At 34.6% G+C, this 19,722-nt stretch overlaps 1 protein-coding gene and 1 pseudogene across 1 annotated transcript; both read right to left on the minus strand.

Moving 5' to 3' along the window:
* LOC107849322 overlaps nt 1-15,209 on the minus strand; it is a 69,691-nt pseudogene extending 54,482 nt beyond the window's left edge.
* Nucleotides 15,210-16,021: 812 nt separating this feature from the next.
* Nucleotides 16,022-19,230, minus strand: LOC107851475 (probable pectinesterase/pectinesterase inhibitor 51). The gene is made up of 2 exons (XM_016696510.2): nt 18,030-19,230; nt 16,022-16,930 (listed from the first exon to the last, which is right to left on the minus strand). Exons 1-2 carry the CDS (start codon nt 19,084-19,086, stop codon nt 16,245-16,247), a joined length of 1,743 nt encoding a protein of 580 aa, XP_016551996.1. The 5' UTR covers nt 19,087-19,230; the 3' UTR covers nt 16,022-16,244.
* Nucleotides 19,231-19,722: the final 492 nt, after the last annotated feature.

A 19,722-nucleotide genomic window follows, 5' to 3' on the forward strand; every position in this document is an offset into this window, starting at 1 on the left:
AAAAATGTTGAAGAGGACTGGAGCTGGGGATACTTTGCTAGGGACTGCGACTAGAGAGCATGATCTCGATGAAGACACAAAGAGCAGGATCAGAACACTAAGAAAGCATCTTGGTGAGCACAGAGGATTGGTAAGATTTTCAGTCATGAATAAAACCTAAGACAACAACTCCAGAAGTAAAAATAAGAAAAGCCAAGGCATCAATTTCTGAAGTCTAACTTGCATCCTATGACTTATGTTTATGGTTATGATCAGGTCAATGGCAGTAGAAATAAAAAGGTCTGAACTTGGAAAAAAATCCTATGCCTTGTTGCTTCCACTGCCTTTGACCAGACCAAAACCGCAAGCAGAAGGTTTGGGATTCAAGTGTAACTTCAAAAATCGCCACCTTGGCTTGATCCCTTATTTTTACTTTAGGAGTTGTTGGTTCAGGTTTCAATCCTGACCAACAATCTTACCATCATCGGTGCTCACAAAGCAGCAACCTTAGAGTTCTGGTCCTGCATTTTGTTGGTCTTCAATCAGGCCACACTAGCTAGTATCAGTCCCCTAACAAAGTGCATAGCTCCAGTCCACTTAAGAATTTTTCTTTTCAAAATGGACTGATGGATTTTCATTTTTGGATACACTTTCACATTTGCAGCTCTTTCAATTTTTTTATTTTTCTTGTCAATTTCATCAGCCAGTTTTGCTACACTTTTCTTCCAACCCTCTGTTTCTTCTTAAATAAGGTCTGAGTTGATCTATGGTCTTCTTAGTCTCCCTCTTCCCACACAGGTATTCTTCCAATCACCTTCTGCTATATAATAGTCTCCTCAAGTAACCCATCCATATAAATTTGGACCAGAGCAATAACTTTATTTATTTCCATTCTTGTTTGCAGCAGCGTAAGGCTTCGGAGGCCTTTCAAAAGTCCATTGAACCTTAAAATCAGTCCAATCACTATTTGAATGTTTATACCGCTACCAAAAACTTAAACCCTTATCCAAACTTGATACATAAACATTATCAAAATCTTCATTGAACCATAACAAGGCATCGACACCACCTACTAGGTCCCTCATCCTTACCAGTTCAAACCTAACAATCTGAACTGTAAAATGTCATGTCTTGTTTAAAATATTTAACGCCTAATAGGTAAAGAACAAACATTCACAAAATTAGTGTACTGCATGTATATTTTTATGATAGGTTGATCAGTAATACATACCTCCCACATATGAAATAGTTCCATATGCACGAAGCTTATTCCTCTGAACCCATATTTACTCTAGCCTTTAATGTTGGTCAGGAAAAAGTTTATCCAATTTTACTTTCTTTTATCAACAAACAAGAGAAAAACATTTGATGTCAAACAAGATAAGAACAAAATGAAAATTACAAAAGGGTAACACAAAATTGAATGATTCAATAAATGAACCATCTTATGCAATAAATTCTCTATCTATTCAACAGATGAGTCATTCGCTGCAACAGGCGATGCATCTGTGGCAACAGATGGATGACATATTGCAACAGATGGGTCAAATGTTGGCATAAATCAAACCAGCCTTACTACTGGTTTGATTTCTTTCAACAGTTACTTCGTCTGTTCCAACAGCTGATTTATCAATTGCAATAGTTAAGGAAACTGTTGCAATACCACTAACAACATCAACAACAAAGAAATAATACCATATTATCCAACACCATCAATAACACAAATACCACATATTCCAACAACACCAACACCCATTTCATAATAAATAGAAAACTCATAATAGGTAATCAACAATAATAATAATAGATTTAATATCTAATTTAAATAACATACAAAGAAAAAGACGAGAAGGAAAGAGTAAAATTGAACCATACCTGCAATGTCAAAAAAGCAAAGGGATCAGAACATCCATTTCAGTCTATCAAAGATATTAGGGGGATCGATTGAGATTCAAAAGGATCCTCATGCGAAAGAAAAGATAAAAGAGAGGAAAAAGGGAGATAATTGTGTTTACCCTAAATAGGAGATAAAGAGAATTCTGAATCAAAATAAAGAAGAAAGATAAGTTGAGTTAATTTATGACTGAAGGAGAGAGAATTCTAGAGATGGGTTTTAAATATTAATTAATAACTTTTGAAGGGCATGAGGAGATGGTGACATTAAAAAGACAAGATAAGACTACTCAATGAGGAGATTTTTGAGTTATCCAAGTAATATATTTTTACTCGGATAGGAAATTAGGAAATTGCTTTAAGATAAAAAAAAGATCTTAAAAGAAATAAGTCATCTGTTTCAATAGATGATAATTTCTGTTTGAAAATCTCCAATGGCTCAGTCATCTGTTGCAACATATGACAATTTCTATTTGAAATTTTCCAATGGCTCAGTCATCTATCGTAAAGATGCAACACCTATTTGATAATTTACAATAGATAGTTAATCTGTTGCAGCAGATGACTTAATATGTTAAATAAATTCCAACAGACAAGTCATCTGTCGTAATAGATAGCAACACCTATTTGATAATTTACAATATATTGTTAATCTGTTGTAATAGATGACTTAATTTGAGTGGTAAATTCCAACAGATAAGTTATCTGTTGCAACAGGATCAACATTTATTTTTCTACAATTTTGATTGAGTTTATATGTTCAAATACAATTTCAATTGATTTCGCTACAGCTAAGGATAAGTTGATAGGGTCAACTATAACTTCAATAGAGTCTTTGCAATTGCATAATGTTGGTATTTCATTCCTTCCAACCTGAGTCATCGATCTATAACTCTGAGTTGAAACGATTCTTACTAACTCATTATCAAGTTAATACCTAAATTAATTTATCTAGAATTAGGGGTGAGTTCATGGGGTCAACTACAACTTCAATTGAGTCTTTGGCAATTGTATGATGTTGGTATTGCGTTTCTTCCGAACGGATTTGTCGATCGATCACTCCGAGCTGAAATGATTCTTATAAAAATTATCAAGATAATACCTAAATAAATTTAGCTAGAACTAGGTGGTGATTTCATGGGGTCAACTGCAACTTTAATTGAGTCTTTGGCAATTGCATGATGTTGTTATTGAGTTCCTCCCGACCTGAGTCGTCAATTGATCACTACGAGTTGAAACAATTCTTATTAACTTAATTAGGGGTGAGTTCATAGGGTCAACTACAGCTTCAATTGTTTCTTTGGTAATTGCATTTGTTTGTATTGAGTTCCTCCCGACCTAAGTCATCGATTGATCACTCCGAGTTGAAATGATTCTTATAAAATCATTATGAAGATAATACCTAGATTGATTTATGTTGAACTAGGGGTGATTTTATGGGGTCAACTACAACTTTAATTGAGTCTTTGGCAATTGGATGATATTGGTATTGAGTTTCTCCCGACCTAAGTCGTCGATCGATCACTCTGAGTTGAAACGATTCTTATTAACTTAATTAATTATCAAGGTAATATCTAAATTGATTTATCTAGAACTAGGGGTGAGTTCATGGGGTCAACTACAGCTTCAACTGAGTCTTTGGCAATTTCATGATGTTGGTATTGCGTTTCTCCCGACCTAAGTCGCTGATCGATCACTCCGAGTTGAAATGATTCTTATAAAATCATTATCAAGCTAATACCTAAATTGATTTATCTAGAACTAGGGGTGAGTTCATGGGGTCAACTACAAGTTCAATTGAGTCTTTGGCAATTGCATGATGTTTTTATTGAGTTCCTTCCGACCTGAGTCGCCGATCGATCACTCTAAGTTGAAACAATTCTTATTAACTTAACTAATTATCAAGGTAATACCTAAATTTATTTAGCTAGATCTACGATCAACTACAACTTTAATTGAGTCTTTGGCAATTGCATGATGTTGGTATTGCGTTCCTCCCGACCTGAGTCGTCGATCAATTACTCCAGTTGAAACGATTCTTATTACCTCATTATCAAGCTAATCCCTAAAATTCATCAGTGTTCGAGTTGAACTTAATACACTTTATTATGATGAGATGGTTAAAAACTAAGTATATCTTTTAGTATCTAAAAAAATAATTAAGATCAATTCGGACAAAATTAACATTTTCGAAACTTGTCATTCTTTTCCAAATTATAAATCATTCATTTGCAGCAAAAAATATTTTATCATTTCAAATCTTGAGTTCTCACTTTTTTTTCTCTCTCAACAATATAGACAACAACTACTCAACAAATTGCTCAACCATTAACAACAGATTAATTTTCTTCCCATTTTCGACCACATAGGTGTTATTTTTTACTTCATTCTTGCTTGTATCCATTGTTTTGTCTATCTTCGTAGGTAACAGAGTTCAAGAAGAGTTCTATATTTTTTTTTTTAAATTACAGTTTTTAAGTTAATGATGAAAAATAAAATTTTTAGTTGTATTTTCTTCGAGAATGGGTTTACAGTTTAGAGTTTTGATGGTAAAATCCAAGGAAGAACCCGAGAAAACCCAAGTTTTTGTCGCAATGTTCTGTTGACTATCGTAGCATTGGTGGTGGTGGATGTTGGTGGTAGTGGTGGTGGCAATGGTGGTGTTTTTGTGGTGGCTGTTGGTGGTGTTGTTGGTGGCATTGGTTGGTGGTGTTTGTGGTGGCTATTGGTGGTGTTTGTAATGTATTTTTTAAAATCTCTGCATACATCAATTGTAATGTAATTTTTGTTTTTCTGTTGTGTGTAGGTAAAACATGTCTCCTAAAAGAAAAGAAAGTGAATGTGGATCAACTTCTGACCACCTAACAAAAAAGGCTACAGTACAGAGGTATTCAGAGGAGCTTTTTGAACAATCTCAGCCAGGGAATAGTGAAGCTGAGGAAAGATATGAAAATGACGTTGAGGGAGATGGACAAGGGTCTATAGATGGTGATGAGGAAAATGAAAGTGAGGAGAAAGAAGAAGAAGATAAACAAGAAGAGGAGGAAGTAGAAAGTGAGAAAGAGGTTGATGATCAACATGAAGATAATACATCACCAATAGGGCATGAATTAAGATAGAAATCCCAGCATGAGGCTGTCAAAACTATTAGTATTAATAGGTTTCAAGTTACGATATTGATAGATGACCTTGCAAAACTAACAGGTGATCTTGTACTTAAATGTCAGTAGGGGAAAACTTTTGATGAATTTAGGAATATTATGAAGAACGAAAACATAGACGGACTTTTTAAGAAGAGCTGCTTTAGACATTTCTTGAGCTGCCTGAGGACCATACTGCCCCTTACCAAATAAGTATGTTATATGGTCTTCTCAATCACACGATCAAGTACGTGGGGGATGATGAAGATTCGAAGGAGGGCAAAAAAAATAGATGAAATCTGGATCAACTACTGCAGCATGCCGGTTTCTTTTGGCTTGAAAGAGTTTGCCATAGTGAAGGGCTTGAGATATGATCATCCAGAAGAACCTCTCACTAAGAAAACACCATGCAAAAGGTCCAAGGCAAACAACATAGCAAAACCACCACCATCAAATACAAGGAAGGCATTATCCCAGCGACCACCCACCAAAACCAACAAATGCAACAAAAAAATAGATGGGTTGTTAGACATTGCTGAACGTAGGTACAAAGACAATAATTTGAGAGAACATCTCAAGAATAAAACCATATCAAAGAATTCCAAGGAGAAATTATGCTTAGTTTAGTTTGCTCATTCCGTTATATTGGCGAGAGACGTCTACAAAGTCATAGAAGATGATTTATTAAAGCTTGCTGAGGATTTTGGCAAATTCAACAATTATCCCTGGGATATGACAACTACTACTTGACTGTTAAATATTTACCGACAAAGCTATCCCCAAAGACGATCACATTATACGTCTTTCATTGGGCTTTCATGGTAAATTTGATCACTATTGTTTACTTATACATTAATTTATATTGAATAATTATTTGTTTGCCTCCTGTTTGTATTTTTTAGGCTTGGGAATTTGAAGCCATTCCTCACCTTCGAAAGTAGGTCAACGATTACTCGAATGAGGTTTCTCATTCAAGGATCCTTAGGTAGTTGGCTACAAAGAGCAACATAAGAATTAAGGAGGTTGATATCTTTAACCCTTCAGATGAGGTAGTACGTCTTATTTCAAGTGAAATAATTTGACTCAAAGAAAGATATTGAAACATATGTGCCATATATTATGACAGATGGGTTATCTGTTGCAATAGATTACCGATCCACTGCAACTGGTACAACATGTAGGTAATCTATTATGATAGACAATTTAGATTTCACATTAGATTACCTATCCATTGCTTTGGTTCTCTGAACCCAACTCAACAGATTAGCCATCTACTGCAAATTATGCAATAAATAGGTAATCTAATACAATATATTGCTAATCCATTACGACAGACAAATTAGCTATTGTGGTAAAAACATCATTTATAGCATAATATGTGCCATCTGTTGCGACAGATAGGTTATCTATTGCAATAGAGTACCCATCCACTGCAACTGGTACAACAGATAGGTAACGATAGATGATTCATATTTCACATTAGATTACCTATCTGTTGCTTTGGTTCTCTGAACCCGACTCAACAGATTACCTATCTATAGCAAATTATGCAACAGATGGGTAATTTGATGCAACATATTATTAATTTATTGCAATAGAAAGATTATCTATTGCAACAGAAAGATCATCTGTTGCATAAGTTATTCGTGTTAACATGTAACTCAACTAACTGCAAATTATTATATGATTTAAATGTATCTGTCTTTTTTATAGGTTGTGCATCCATTGATCGTGCCTACTGAGAAATATTTGGGGATGACTTCTATTATTACTCTAGGTCTTATTAATACAATAGCATAACCAACGGTGGAGTTAATAAAAAAGGAATAGTTTGGAACAACAGCCATAAGAAGAGCAGTTAGGCAAGGTCAGCCTAATGTTGAGGCTCTTTATGACCAACCTACTACAATAGATCTGGGTGTTTTTCAGGGGGTGTTGCTGGTGTAGTTGTTGATATTAGTGGCAGGCATGCTTATGCTAATGCCATTCGTGATAATGAGCATGTTGATGCTCGAGAAAAAATAAATATGTTTGAAAATATCCCTTTCACAGGTCCCTCTTACCCTTACCAAAGGCCCCTCTCACCCTTACATCAGTCCCTCTCACCCTCTTTATCCTCATGTTCTCGTTGCAAATGCAAAGAGTACAAGGACAGCTAGGATAAACTCTTTGAAAAAATAGAGGTTATCGCTAAAGCTATTGAGGAATTGAAATCCAGGAGAGGTGTCATACCATCCAAGAAGGTAAGGGAGCCATACACTCCTACAGTGGAGATTGGGAGAAAAAAAAGAGTAATCAGCCAAGTACTTTCCAATAGAAAAAAAAAAATTACTACTCCTCCCTCTCCAAAATTTGCTAAAGTTCAGCAGTCATTCAAGAAGGTGGACATATACGCGGAACTTGGGGCAAACAGAAGATGAGTCTGCGATGGGCCAAGAATACCAAGAAAGGCTCACAAGATTACCCCATCTATACCTTTTTCGCCTAAGACTTCAAGAGTATGACAAATATATGTACGCAGTACGTGGACAGGGTAAGTTTACTTTTCCTAACCTAGCCTTCTAATCTACTCCATGAAGAAGAAACTACGTAATAGATGTATTATATATTGCAACAGCTATGTATTCTGCTGCAACTTGTGGTAGTTCTATTGCAACATATTACTCATCTCTTGCATAAGTTGCATTAGATGGATAATCTGTAAACAGATTCAGAGAACCCTCTGCAACAGATGGACCATACCTTGCATCTTTCCACTATGTTTTCCTCCTTTAAAATTACTAACCTATTTAAAATTGACTTCTTATATCACAGTATGTTGAAGAAATTCTTTGCCTCATGAGGGGCAGGCAATTAGCATACTCGGAGGCTTATGATGTTGTCGATAGGATAATGGACCTCGACTTCTACAAGAATTTCAAGAATAGGTACGATGATCTTAGTAAGTGAGCGCCAACTCCTGGTGGTACGGGATTTTATTCGTTAGTTTTTGGGTTCCAATGGACTTAAAAAATGATAAATATGTTAGAGGGAAGAGGTCAAATCCACATGGCAAGATCTGGAATGGGGCAAAGAGGATTCTTGGAGTCATGAACATGGACGACATACATTATCGGGCTTTTGAGATACTACTCAAGGAGAGAAAGATCAAGGTTTATGACTGAAACTTACCTGCCTTGGACGAGGCCGATTTTTTTACCCACATGCAGCTACTATTGGAGTTGTTCCCCATCTTGTTGAAGAAGAATAAACTGATGGATCAATTGCCGGTGAATTTGTTGACGAAGAAACCATGGGATTTTGAAGGTTGAAACAAGGACATGGACCTTCCAAAAAATAAAATCGATGTCGCGTGTGGGTCACACGTGCTTGCACATATCGAATGTTTGCTGACTGACATAAAAATTGTCGAGCCAACAACCTTTCTGTGATACAACGCTGTGAAAAACATGCAAGAGGTCTAGGCTTATGGGGTACTAATTGGACGCTTGGAGCCTGTGTATAAAGAAGATCATGTAGCAATTTGCCAGTGAATTTGTTGATCAAGAAACCATGGGATTTTGAAGGTCGAAACAAAGACATGAACCTTCCAAAAAATAAAAATCGGTGCCACGTGCGGGTCACACGCGCTTGCACACATCAAATGTTTGCTAACTGACACAAAAAGTGCTGAGCCAACGATCTTTCTATGCGATAACGTTGTGGAAAACATGCAAGAGGTCTAGGCTTATGGGGTACTAACTGGATGCTTGGAGCCTGTGTATAAAGAAGAGCCTCAGAAATAATGATTTTTTATTTCGTCACTTCACTTTACATACATAACTTTACATGTAGTGGCAATTTTTTGATATTTTACAACAATTACGCTTGAATATCCATGTGCTCAACAACACCAAACTAGTAGAAAATACGAATACACCACCATAAAAATTTCAGTAATTAGGCTTGAATATTCATGTGCCCAACAACACCAAACCAGTAGCAATAACACCAACCATGTAGTATCTTCTTACTCGATTTTGTTTCTCTTCAAAAGCCTTGACTTTCTTCAATAAACTTCAGATTACACGATTTTCTTGTGAAGGGTGTCATTCTTCCTACCAATCAAAGTAATCACATCCACCCAACTTCTATAAAAATAAGACCACAATTACAAATTAATTACAAGTGAATAATTAATAAACTAATTAAATAAAAAAATATTACCTTTAAAATCTTACAAGTAAAAAACCTATGACTTGGATTTTGTTGAGTTCAAGAAGTCTTCAATAGATATTCATGACCATACTTACAATATCAAAAATCTTTATCATAAAAAATAGTGGAAGATGAGCTCGACATTTTCAAGCTCAATTGGAAAAAATAAAAAAAAATATGCGAAAAAAAAATACAAATAATTTTAAGAATTTGGATAGAGAAAAAAATGATGAAGAAGAAGATTTGAGAATTTAGGATTAAATTTTAGGAAGAAGATGAATATAGAAGAGGAAAAAATAATCATTGGGGGCCAAATTAGACGCTAAGTCAGCAAAAATGGGGGTTCAACGAGCCTTGGTTGCGTGAATTACATGTGAGCTGCCAAAGTGAAAGGTCGCTACAACTTTAGGTGTCTGTCGATGGGTTTCCCCTTTTTTATTTCAAGTCACTTCACTTTACATGTAGTGATAATTTTTTATGTCTGCTGAAAATTAAATTTTTTATAATGCAACAGATTGTCCATCTGTTGTAACAGATATTCTACCTGTTCTGACAGATAGTTTATTTGTTGCAACAGGTTGGTCATCTGTTGCATTATATTGATGTTTCTATCTAAGTCTATCTATTGCAATAGTGGGAAGACCTGTTTGATAATTTCCAATAGATTACCTACATGTTGCAGCATATGTATAAATCTGTTTGATATTTTTCAACAGATATGTTGCCCGTTGCAATAAATACCTTATCTGTTGCAATATTGGAATCTAGTATTCTATTTCAATTAATACGTTCAAATCTAATGATAAAATAAAATTCGTAGGCAAAAAATAAATCAAAGCCCATGGAAATTACATGAAATAAATCAACAAATAAATGAAATATAAAAAAATTATTATGGGTACAGATCTCAACAAATAAATCAAGAATTTAAGTTTTGATGCCAACAATTCTTGAAGAGGGGTGAGGTTATTACTTTTACAGACTCAAGCTATAAAAATCTACTCAATATGGATAAGTTGTTGTTCATCCAGTGCTATGAAATTTGGCTTTGGTCATCGTGGATCTTTAATGTTGCTTGCATATGGATTTTACGCTTTCGCTTCTCCGTATTTTCATAAAAAGAGTCGCATGTTATCAATGTTGGTCAGAAGTAGCTTGTACAGTGACATCCACCTGAAAAGCCAGAATTGGTCAATGCTAATCACAGATAAAAAAAAAGAAAAGGATAACTCGTCTGTTTTAGCAAATCAGACAGGTCCTCCTCCTGTTTTAAATAGTCTCAAACAGATTGTATTGTTGTTGCAACAGATGGATTAACTGTTGGGATAAATTATAACATGAGGAAGACCTGTATGATAATTTCCAATGGATGAACCGTCTGTTGCAACATATAACTCATCTATTTGGAAAAACTGAAATAGTGGGAAGTCTTGATTTAATTTGTCCCAACAGATGACCCATCCGTTGTATCAGATAGGTCATCTTTTGGTACAAATAAAAATAGTATGTAGAGGTGTTTGATTTTCTAAAACAAACAAGACATATGTTTCAACAGATAATGTATCTGATGCAACAGGTTAGTCAACTGTTGTAATAAATGTATATATCTATTTGATAATTTTCAGCAGATGTGTCATCTGTTGAAACAGATATGTGTCTGTTTGTTAGTTGGAATAGACTATATATATTCACCTTCTTCAGCTCGTGCTGCTCTATTGTGGCCCTTGTACATTGCTCAATAGTGCAACACACGGACAGATGAGTTGCAATTTCGCTTTTTTGGATGCTTGATAATGCCTTGGAAATTACTTTCCTTCTCCTTTTAGCCTTAATCTTTAATAGAGTGGATGGATATAAAATTCTATTTGATGGAATGACACCCCTCTTCATTATCAATTCCTTTGCAGAAGCAATTAAAGCATTAATAGCATTAATCACTACATCATATTTCGCCTTGCAGTCTTGACATTTGTATGCAGAACATTCGCTAGGAGAAACAAAATCTGTATAACCAGTATGATCATACTCATAATGGTTTGTTCTAAAAACTGTAAGAGGATTATCATTAACACAATAGTAGCACCACTACCACCACCAACCGCTCCATCACCACTATAGCCATCAACAACAACAAGCCCACCCTCCAAAATTATTTTTCTTATGATGGTTGTTGCTCTAAACAATTCATTTTTATTTTTTTAATGACCTTAGGGTCCGATAATGCTTGCACAGACCTAAGAGTAAGAAAAAATGACATCTTCAACTCTCAATTGGTCGGAACAAGCGGCGGATGCACAATCTAATATAAATCATTACATATATTAGAATGATAATTAGATCATTCAAAAAAATATTAATTAAAATAAAAACTTAATTATAATTATATTTACTGCATCCTTCGGGGGGTTGAAGAGATTAAGAAATTTTGCATTTTCATCAGTTTTGGCCAACAACCATCTCAAGGTTCTTGGACAGAAAACTTCTTCCTGGTAGTTCACTTGTTGTCTCAAATAAGGAGTGGCTTCAAACGCCCAAGCCTATAAAATAACGCTAATAAATCAAAACCATTATTGAATAAAAAATGAATTATATCATAATAAAAGAAACATTTACCATGAAAGCATATGGAAAGCCATATAAGTTGACTGTCTTTGGCGTTAACGGAGTCAACAAATATTTGACAGTTATTTTAAAGTTTTCATAACCCCAAAGATAGTTTTTAAATGCCTCAAGATCCTCGGAGATTTTTATCAAACCAAGTGGTATGTTGTTGTTAACGTCTCTCGCCCAAAGAATATTATGTAAAAAACCAAACCAAGCACAATGATTGCTTGTGCTTCTTTGAAACTCTTTTACCTTTCAACGTTTTTATCAATTTTTATTTTTGAAGCTTGGACCAACAATGGACACCAAGTCGTCACAATCACTCGACTTGCCTTTGTCTTTTTTGGGTGTGTGGAGTGCTTTTTTAGGTTAGAATAGGTATAACTTGAGAAGGAGATGGAGGATAATATTTTAGTCCAGTAACTATGGCAAACTCCTTCCAACCAAAACAAACAGGCATGCCATAGTAATTTATCCACACCTCATTCATCTTATCTTTATTTTCATACATAAACCTACGCTTGAGAAAATCATATACCATTTTTCTTTGGAAACAAGCACTGTTGTCCTCTGGCAAATCAAGATATTACCCAAAGCAGTTGTCCCTGAAATAAGCATCTAATTTTTATTCTCAAAGTATTTTTCTGAAGGTGTCAAAAGATTTTTTCATGGCTGACTTAACCACGAAATCACTCATTAAATCTGTGGCACCATCGTACTGCATTCTAACAGGATAAAGATCAATGCTGAAGGTTTGGACTAACTCTTTGATAGAAGGGCTATTATCATTTGGATCATCTCTTTTGAAACATTCCTCCCCCCATGTTCATCGTATTTTGCTCCTAATTGAGATAACAATTGTAAAGTAAACTCATAGAGTGATGGATGTAGCCTAGCTGCTTCACTTGTTCCTTTACTTGGACTTTTATGAGCCATATAATCTAAAAATAACAGGAATATAAAATAGATGATAATTGAATAATGCATCATTAAAAAGGGATAACAGTATATCTAACATGTACAACAGTAAAATAATAGTTCCAATAGATCACATATTTGTTGCACCAGGTAGGTTATCTGTTGCAACTTATAACCAACCTATTACAATGAATGAGTAATCCAATGGAAATAATAAAAATAGATCACTCATTTACTGCACCAAGTAGGTTATCTGTCGCAACTTATAACCAACCTATTCCAGCGGATGAGTAATCCGTTGGAAACAATAAAAATAGATCACTCATCTGTTGCACCAAGCAGGTTATCTATCGCAACTTATAACCAACTTAATGCAGTGGATGAGTAATTCGTTGGAAACAATAAAAACAAATCACTAATTTGTTGCACTAGGTAGATTATCTATTGCAACCTATAATCAACCTGTTGCTGCGAATGAGTAATTCATTGGAAACGGTAAAAATAGATCACTCATCAGTTGTAGCAGGTAGGTTATTTGTTGCAACCTATAACCAACCTGTTGCAGCAGATGAGTAATCCGTTGGAAATAATAAAAATAAATCACTCATCTGTTTAAATAGATCACTCATCTTTTGTAAAATGAGTTATTTATTGGATCAATATTATTTAGATTTCTTCCAAACAGAAGAGTCATCTGTCGCAATAGATGAATGATCTGTTAGATTATTTATCTGTTCCATCAGATTTTTATTGTTTCATCAGATTTGCGTATGTTACATCAGATGTTTAATTTGTTGCATCAGATATCTAATTTGTTGCATCAGATATTTCATCTGTTGCATCAAATTTTTATTATTTCATCAGATTTGCATCGGTTACATCAGATATTTAATTTGTTACATCATATGTTTAATCTGTTGCATCAGATGTCTAATCTGTTGCATCAGATATTTCATCTGTTGCATCAGGTGTTTCATCTATTGCACCAGATAGTTCATCTATTGCGTCAGATGATTCATCTATTTCAACACTATTTTTACCAAGAAAAACAACAAATCAACCCAGTAACACCAATACAACACACACACACACTAAGAACATCAACGGTGATAAAAAAAAATAACAACAAATTAAATCAACAGTTCGACAATAAGAACTACAATAACAACAAAAAATTATATTTCACACCGAAAAGAGTAGAGAAGAAATACTAGAAATTAGGATTTTATTCAGTCCATATTTCAAATTTAAGCAAAAAATATTGAAATTTTTAACCAATACTAGAATAGAAGTTGGTTTAAGTTCCTCTGTTTCTTTATAACTAAGAAGACATAATTTTTTACCTGTGAAAGAAGAAATGGGACGAAGAAGAACACAAAGTTGTTGTCGCCGGAGAACACTGCTTGTCACGTCGATTGACAGTTGAAAGTTGAAAAGAACTCGCCCAACTATTTGTCGCCGGAACTTGAAGACGTCGGGGATTGAAGAAAGAAATTTTGCAAAACTGTTGGTTGGGAGAGAGTTGAGAGAGACTGTCGAGAGAGAGAGGAGAGAGAGACGGTTGATTTAGAAATGAGAGGGGTGTGAGTTAATTTGTATTTTTGAAAAATTAGAAAGGTTTGAAAATATTAATTAAGTCCACAATTAACTTAATCAAGTTTTCTAACTATGTTTGACTTTTTAAGTTGGTCAATGTCACAAATCCTTCATTCAAGACTTAAATGACACCTTTCCTTCAATTTTCTTAGGTGACTTTATATATTAGTTGTTTATGTGATTTTGATTATTTTTTTGTTGAAACAGTTTTAGATGCATCTTCCACTTATTTCTTTTTATTATTTTGATATATATTTTATCTTTTTGGATGATTTATCTCTTTTAAAAAAATATTTATTTGTAATAATATTAATTTATAAATTATTAAAAAAATAAAGGATCTATGGGGCTTACACCTCATCGCCTTGGGGCTTACGCCTCGCTCCGTCCAGGTAAAACGTCTCTCTTTACGCCTCCGCCTTTAAAAACACTGCTCCAGATATGACAAATTTCTTCTAAAAAAATTTTCCTTTTATATATAAATTTACTTTTCTACAAATAGTACCTAATATTTTTCTTCAAAATAATCTATAAAATCTATTATTGCTAAAAAGAAAATGAGTCCCTCAAATTTGGGGCCTAAAATACTTGTCTTTCTTTCTTTTTTTCAAGTACTAAATTCATCAAAGTCTAGTACTTTGGATACTAATATACTCTAAAAAGGCAAAAATTTAAATGTAGATAACTTTTAGTCCATAATTACAAGGCATGGTTAAAGTTCGCATAATTAGCTAATTACAAAACATAGATATACCTTAAACTCCTATCTTTCTCTCCCTCTTTCTCACCTCTCTCCTCGGTCTCTCTCTCATCTTTCTCCCCTTCCTCCATTCTCATCCCTCTATCTCGCTTCCCTTCAGATATAGGTAACTTTTTGTCCATAATTACAAAGTATAATTAAAGTTTGTATAATTACAAAACATACATATACCTTAAATTCCTCCCTTTCTCTCCCCCTTTCTCTCCTCTCTCCTCCTTCTCTCTTTCCTTCCTCCATTCTCATCCCTCTATCTCGCTCCCCCCCTCTTTCTCATTCTTTTATTTTTTATAATTTCAAGAATTGTATATTTGTATATATACTGTGCAAAATGTATATATACACACTCAATATACATTCTGCAAATGTATATATACAGATATATATTATTTAATATACACTATGATAATATACAAACATTCATATATACAATTGAAAAAAAAAACAGAAATTAGATGTACATATACAATTAACAACGTATACATATATGACTTATATAATTGACATATACAATCGACATATATGTACATATACAATTAACAACTTATGCATATAAGACTTATGTAATTGATATATACAGTTGACATGTATGACTTATACATAGACGACTTAGACAATTGACTTATACACATACGACTTATACAATTACATCATATATACAATTAATATACAACTTATACATATAAGCATGTATAATTGACACATAATATACAATTGATAACGATTTAGTTGAATTAAGAAAATCTTCTATGAAAAAAATATAACAATGTGTAGGAAAAAACACAAAATACTAGAAAATTTGGAAGAAGAAATAGAAAGAAAAATATTCTTTGATATATATTAGAATAAACTTTGAGACCTGTTGAATTAGGAGGAAACTGCCGCTAAAAACGTTTAATAAAAGAATGACCTATTGTTGCTAAACACTCCAATTAGCTAAGAGATAAAACAAAAAATTAATTACGAGAGAGAAAGTTTTACTTGCCTTTAATATATACATTAACCATACGATGTAATTATTAAAAATTATTAACTATGAATTGTAATTTTTTAAAACATTAATCATACCACGTAATTATTAAATTATTCTATCTGTGTAATTTTTTCCGATAAAAATCTCACTAAATTTGTAACAAATAGTAAGCCTGGATAGCAGCATTCTAAGAAGTTGAAGGTATCCACTTATCACCTTGAATAAAATTCTTCAGTGAATAAGAATGAACATGTTCAGCTGGAATTTGGCTACTCCATGGCACTCTCCCTGTTACATTAGCCCCAGCACCACTACTATTAAATTCACCATAATAAAGCGTCTTCAACGCAAAATCACCACTCCATGGCATCCATCCCTCAGGGCGGACCAAAATCTCCAAATTACAGTTCACAAAAACTGTCCTCGAGTACTCTTTCCAAGGCCTTCCAAGGTAATTTTTATGCACGTTCGGGTTACTATGATACAAATTCATGTACTCTTTCGTTCCATTGATGGAACAATTTTGGAAGACGAATCCAGTTGATTGTCCAGGGTCTAACCTACCATGAGCCGTTACTGCATTAGTTTCACCTTTTACGGGATCAACCAACCGAGGTGTGACTAGAATGTGACAGTCCTTGAAAAATGCAGCCGCGTCACCAAAAATAAAATCTACGTTCCCCTGAACGCGACATGATTTGAAGTATTGGCGTAATGATTGGGTATAAAGCGTGTCTTGATTGCCTAGGAACTCACAGTTTTCGATCACCGAGAGGTCGCTATCGGACCGGAAGGCTACTGCTTGTCCAGCATCAACACCGGCTGTGTTTTGGATTGTTAGGCCACTAGCCATGAATCCATCACCACTTACTCCTATTTTAGAAAGAAAAAATGAAGGCCAGATCAAGAACTCAGCCATAAAAAAACTGATTTAGCTTTTATGTACTGACAGTATAAAAGATAATTTATATAATCAGATTATTTATAAAGTATAATTACATGATAAACACTAATTTTATGACCAAAGTAAAAATAATTTTTTCTCCCACCATCAAGTCGGGGCAGAGCTAGAAAGTGATACATCTTTTCTTGATATTGTAACTAGCATCTTCCTAGCATGTTTTGTAATGGAGTTTTCCGAGGGGAGCAGAGAATGTAATGGAAAGAAAGATACCATTACTTTGCCTCTTTGTTGGATCATTGGCGCGAACACACAGTAGTCTCGAAAAACCACTTTAACATAGGTGATACATAATTTTTCTCGATATTGTAAGCAACAGCATCTAGCGTATTATTTCTTTAATTTCTCATTTACGAAAGTTAAAAGTGTTTGAGTCCCACATCGGTGGGTTAAAGGGTCTCTGATCTCCTTATAAGGTCTTGGGCAATCCTCCTCTCATGAGCTAGCTTTTGAGGTTGAGTTAGACCAAATATCCATTTCTTTAACATGCAGGAACAGTCGGCACATGCGTATATTAAAATATTTGAGTGTATTTAAAGGCAATTTACCTTTTAGACTATTATATAATTAGTAGTGGTAAACTATGAAAATAATATTAAGCTTCAATTAAGTCTTTTGTTAGACCATAAAACAATAAACATTTCCTCAAATTAGTCAACTGTGCAAAACAATTTGTTTATGAAAAGGTACGAATAATTTAATTTCTTAGCCAGCCATTCAAAGCTTATCAGCTTTGATTCCTTCTGAATGTAACAAAAACAGTACGACAATAACAAGGAGACGAGATAATAAGTACAAATTGGCTGCTTCTAAAAATTTTCTTGCCGTCCAAAGAAATTATAATTTCCTCCTATTTCAATTTATGTGACGATATCTAATCGAAACCTTTATTTAAAACTATGACCAACACATTTCTCTTGCTGCGAATTTATATTATCTCAAATAAAATAAGAAATTTAAAATTAAATTAATTTAAGGGAATAGTAAAGTGTCAAACGATAATTCACTTACCAACGGTGGCAGATTCATAAGTGGTCATTCCAGGCATTAGGCCAACACTTTGTGATCCTGTAATGATGGTTTTGCCCATGCCATCACCCAAAAATACCACATTTCTCTTTTCCAAGGGAATCCGAACTATCTCACCATACGACCCGGCTTTAATCCATATCACAAACTTTCCGGGTCCCAAATTATCCGGGGTCGCATTCACCGCTTCTTGCACCATTTTATAATCACACCCACCCTCTTTACACACCGTCACATTCGGTTTCAAACCCAATGGCAACCCACCTTTAAACCCAAACCCGGATCCTGACCCTGACCCGACTTCCCAAAACCCGTCTCGCTCTGTTTCTGGTGGGCCCCACGACTCGATTTCATTTCCGTGAATATCATAATTCACCATCATCCATAAAGCATTAGTAGTAAACCCTATTAACGTGTTCATTAACTCTAATGTCTTTACCACTCGAAGGGTTCCATTTACTCTAAGTAAGTTCGACGAACAACTAATTTGGTAGCCTAGAGCCGCGCTCATCCATGCGCGAACATTCTTTATTTCACCACGCCGCATTGCATCAGCCGTTTTATTGTATCTGTATGCAGAATAACTCAATCCCAGGAGGCAGTTTTTCGAGGCCACGGTGACATTGACATTGCCCGTGGCGGTATCGAGGAGTTTCTTCACCGTTATTTGAGCATTAGTAAGGTTTTGGGATGAAATGCTTAATGCGGAGAGGATGATTTGTACGGCCGTTAGATTTGACGGTAGGTATGGAGGTTCCGTTAATGCGGATTGGCATGTTGGTGGGTCCCGTGAGGCTTTACAAGCTTCTTGAATTTCAAAAGGAGCATTCGGGTACGGAGATGGAGAAGGAGAAGGAGGTACGGAAATAGATGTAAGTGAATTTTTCGACCAAGAGCGTTCGGAGGAAGAAAAAGAAAAGAAGAGGAAAATGGAGAAGAATGTTGCTAGAGGAAAATATTGAGATGTCATTGAGTTGAAATGAGGAGATATTTTTGTGAAGTTATAACATGTGATTGGAGAATTGGTATGTATAGCCATTTTAAATGGGATAACGTTTTCTTCTCTGGTGCATGGTTTAGGTGAGTTGGCCGTTGGGGTTAGTTTCAAATATGGTAAGCAATAAATTTATTGAATGACAGAAGATAGTATGCCATTAAGTAATTACGTATGGAATATAAGATAGTATGGGCCGGTTCTCGGTGGTAAGATAGGATAAATAAGAATATTTTATGAATTTAAAATATTTTTGTGGGATAACTTTATGCTGAAATGGTGTGAGATAAGTTAATTCTGGAACTCAATAATACTCATTAGCAAATTTGAAAGGAAATAATGTCATGAGATATTTCAAAATTAATTTTATTATCATCCCTACCAAACAATATAATAAGTCATGTGTATACACATACTTTCTCCATCTCAATTTAATTTGTATGACAATATTTTCTTTCGAAGGGTAGCCTTAGAGTAATTGGTAAAGTTGTTGTCATGTGATCAGGAGGTTACGAGTTCAAGCCTTAAAAACAGACTCAGACAGAAATGCAAGATAAGACAGCGTACAATACATTCTTGTGGTGGGACCCTTCCTCAAACGTCGCACATAGCGATAACTTTAGTGCACCGAGATGCCTTTTTGACAGTATTTTCTTTAGATAATTTTTGAAAATTTTATGC

Source organism: Capsicum annuum, chromosome 12, assembly GCF_002878395.1.
Source record: "Capsicum annuum cultivar UCD-10X-F1 chromosome 12, UCD10Xv1.1, whole genome shotgun sequence".
Classification (NCBI taxonomy): Eukaryota; Viridiplantae; Streptophyta; class Magnoliopsida; order Solanales; family Solanaceae; genus Capsicum; species Capsicum annuum.

Bases quoted from the DNA above. Each gene is read 5' to 3' on its own strand.
- LOC107851475 (XM_016696510.2), bottom strand. From the start codon at position 19,086: ATGGCTATACATACCAATTCTCCAATCACATGTTATAACTTCACAAAA. The intron at 16,931-18,029 runs GTAAGTGAATTA...TTTCTAAAATAG, and splicing joins TTATGAATCTGCCACCGTTG to GAGTAAGTGGTGATGGATTC.